At 33.6% G+C, this 3,726-nt stretch overlaps 1 protein-coding gene across 1 annotated transcript; it reads right to left on the reverse strand.

The window, feature by feature from the left end:
• Window positions 1–2,533: 2,533 nt before the first annotated feature.
• On the reverse strand, window positions 2,534–3,726 carry LOC122590876. Its single transcript, XM_043763057.1, has 3 exons — window positions 3,358–3,726; window positions 3,101–3,277; window positions 2,534–2,560 (listed from the first exon to the last, which is right to left on the reverse strand). Exons 1-3 carry the CDS (start codon window positions 3,724–3,726, stop codon window positions 2,534–2,536), a joined length of 573 nt encoding a protein of 190 aa, XP_043618992.1.

The raw sequence follows: 3,726 nt of genomic DNA on the forward strand, positions 1-3,726 counted from the left end.
ATAAAAATAGTCAGAATATACTTATAATCCACTCAAAAATAATACCAAATAGCAATTTCATAACAAAATATAAGTTTTAAAGTTCACGAATAACCAAAAATAGCAATAAAGTGTAATAAAACAATTTTAAAAAAAATTGCGAGGAAATTTTTTTTTTTTTGAAAAAATTCCGGAAATACCGCAATGGTAATACCAGAAATACAAGTCAGTATTTATTGCGACACGAAGCTTAAATCAATGTTTTAAATACCCGTAAATACCGGCTGATATTTCTGGTATTCCTGGGTATTTATGGTATTACCATTGCGGTATTTCAGGAATTTTTTCAAAAAGAAAATTTCCTCGCAAATTTTTTTAAAATTGTTTTATTACACTTTATTGCTATTTTTGGTTATTCGTGAACTTTAAAACTTATATTTTGTTATGAAATTGCTATTTGGTATTATTTTTGAGTGGATTATAAGTGTATTCTGACTATTTTCATTAAATTGTAACAAGTTTTGGAGAATTTTTATAAAAGAAAAATAAAACAAGTTAAAAGAAATATAAAAAAAATAAATATATTAATAACTAAACATTAGGTACCATTTAAGTAATTAAGAAACATATAGATATGAAACCAGCAATATCGTGCAAACGTTAGGTACCATTTTAGTAATTAGGAAACGCGATATTACATATTTACCCCTCACGTGGGGGAGATTTTAACAGCCAGTTGACGGCGTTAGCCTCCAGTATGGTCCGAGTGAAGATTTGCATACGTTGGGTATGATCATCGTAATTTCGAAAGGAAAGGTATGAAACCAGTAATATGGCGCAAACGTGAGGTACCATTTCAGTAATTAACTCTTTTATTTATTATGATAAGTATGGATTGATTTATTTCTTATTTTAGAGGTATTAAGTTTAGTTTAAATAAGGATTTTGGTTATTATAAAATTCAGTTGAATATTTTACGTCTATAAGAAATTGACGTTTTGTCAATGGTTTTTGGTTTTTTAATTGATTAGTTGTTCTTTTTGCCATTTGAATGCGCGTGAAACTTTGTCAGTTTTTAAGATAGTTTTAAGGCTATTTATTAAGAAGATATATATATTTTTTTTCTTACTAAAAAAATAAAATGGATTGAATTGTGGGGGACCAAACGAGACAAAGACAAGAAGCTGTACAGAACAGATAGTTGGGTTGGTTGGAGTTTAAAGGGTGTTGATAATTGGGCCCAATTTCAATTTATCATTTTCTAACCAGTTTATAGTTGTGTGTTTCCAATGCCGACTAATTATTTTCTTTTGAAAGCATATGCAACATTAGTATAGTTTTTTTTTTGGAACGGCTGCAGCATTAGTATAGTTAAATACTTAAATCATTGAGATTTGAAAATAAGCCTACATTTGCAAAATTCTGCCTTGCTCAATATCTTGTATGTATGAAAGATGTATGTTTATATCCATATACGAGCATCATTGTATGCTATGCTTGTTATTCAGGCCGACTAAATGCTTGTGATATGTACTTTTTTTTGTTACATATTATTGTAATTGAGACGAATTGGTTTAAAGAAGAAAGAAGAAAAAAAAAAGTACGAGTATTTTGTACCCTCTTGCCAAAAAGAGAGAATTGATTGTAAGAACACGCACAATTAAAAACAAATGATGATGTTTGCCTTTATAGAACTGTTAATATCCTCTCGACGAAAAGAGATAATCCATTGTAAAAATTGGAAAAAAAAAATGACTTTGGATTTATAGAAGTGTTACAATGTCTTCTCAAAATATTGTTTGAAGCATGACCCTCTCGATGAGTCGATGATAATCATATGCAGTTTAATAGTTTATCTATTTGTCGTCTCGTTACATCTAAAGTTGCATGTGTGTTATTTCCTCGAAGATAAGGTCAACCGTTTAAGTAAAAAAGAAAAGCTGAATATTCGATTTATGACATTGAGTTTAATGTTTTATCAGTTCAGTCTTTCGATTTATAACTTTGAAATTCTTGCAAACCTTATACATTATGTATTAACGACCCAAAACAAATTTGGGTCTACATATTTGTATGAAATGAAAATTGACATCAAAAGCGACAAAAGATATAAAATATTATTATATTATATATTAGTAATAAAAATAAAAATTCTTTGCTAGTACATTGAGATAGTCTTCCAAAAAATAATATTTGTGTGCATTGTGGTCTAAAGAATCATCTCGAAGCATTTGATGTAGCAAATTCTTCCTTTTTCCGGGTACAACAAAAGGGTCAAATGAAGTAAGCCAAACCAAGTACCATCTAGGCTAAAGGACCATCTCGAAACATTTGAATGTAGCAAATTCTTCCTTCTTCCGGCAACTGAAGAAATATTTTAGCCATGCTTTGATTTTGACCAAAAATGTGCATACCTTTCACACGTTCAGTCCAAGTGAGGTTAGGCAAATTGAGTATTTTCGCAATAACTTGATCCAATATACCACCAGCAATGTTACAATCTTGATTGGCACTGTCAACAATTTTGTCACTCGGCCTGTTGATGGAATTTTGGTTACCATCTGTCAAGTCTATGAAACATCTGCAAGAAGTATAATTGAAATCATCATCAGTATTGCGTTTTTTTTCTTTTATAACGCACACTACTTGTAGGTCCATTGAACTTGGGACCATCCTGATATGATTCCACATCGGCTAAGTATGGGATTGGTTGGTGGTTTATAAGCCTAGGTGTCCCTCCTCCTTTGAGCTAGCTTTTGGGAGTGAGTTCTACACTTAGCTTATGCCATGATGCGAGCCTATTATGGGATGGATTCGTATCAATTGGTATCAAAGCCAACTCTACCTTTCGAGGTTCTAACACTCAGAGTGGTGGCCTATGGAGTGGTGGCTTGGACCCATGGAGAAGGGTGCCAACCGTGACCAACATAGCCGTAACCAACGAGGACGTTGGCTCTTCAAAGGGTGGGGTATTGATATGATCCCACATCGGCCAAGTATGGGATTGGTTGGTGGTTTATAAGCCTAGGTGTCCCTCCTCATTTGAGCTAGCTTTTGGGAGTGAGTTTTACACTTAGCTTATGGCATGATGTGAGCCTATTATGGGATGGATTCGTATCACATCCCTATCAACATCAGTAGGGGAAGTCACTGGTGTCGTTGGCATCTCTTCTAAAGTATCTTCATCTCCAAGATCAATAGCTTGAGATTGTGTAGCCCTGTCTTTACCAAAGAGAGTACAAAGCTTTTCGTAGAATGACAATGGCTTGCCTCTAAAATTAGCTGCACTTTTATGAGACTTCAATAGAAAGTGTTTATGTGCGTTAGTTATTTAAGTGATTTAACAATGGTCATCAAAGAGTATATAAAATGATAAACCTTAATGTACTCATTCCACACTTGGGCTTCTGCATCAATGCAACATGTTTTAGAATCCCACCTAAATCCGAAGCCACCTGTGTTTGTGTCGACTAGCATATCATGTACAATGCTAAAGTTCGCCTTCAATGTTTTTATTCTTGATTTGATATGAGGCCCCGCTTTCAAACCCGAGTTAGGGAGACTTACATCCAATAGTTGTTGCACTGCCTTAAGATATCCGGGTTTGAAACCATTATCTGTACTTGAATACTTACCAGATACATGCAAATTCATGAGGGCATCTATTAGCTTTGCATCTTCATGCATTGTCCATGGTCTTTTGTTTCTTCTAGCACCTTGAGGTGTACTTGCACTTGAATCTGCCAT

The sequence above is a fragment of the Erigeron canadensis genome, chromosome 3, assembly GCF_010389155.1.
Source record: "Erigeron canadensis isolate Cc75 chromosome 3, C_canadensis_v1, whole genome shotgun sequence".
NCBI lineage: Eukaryota > Viridiplantae > Streptophyta > Magnoliopsida > Asterales > Asteraceae > Erigeron > Erigeron canadensis.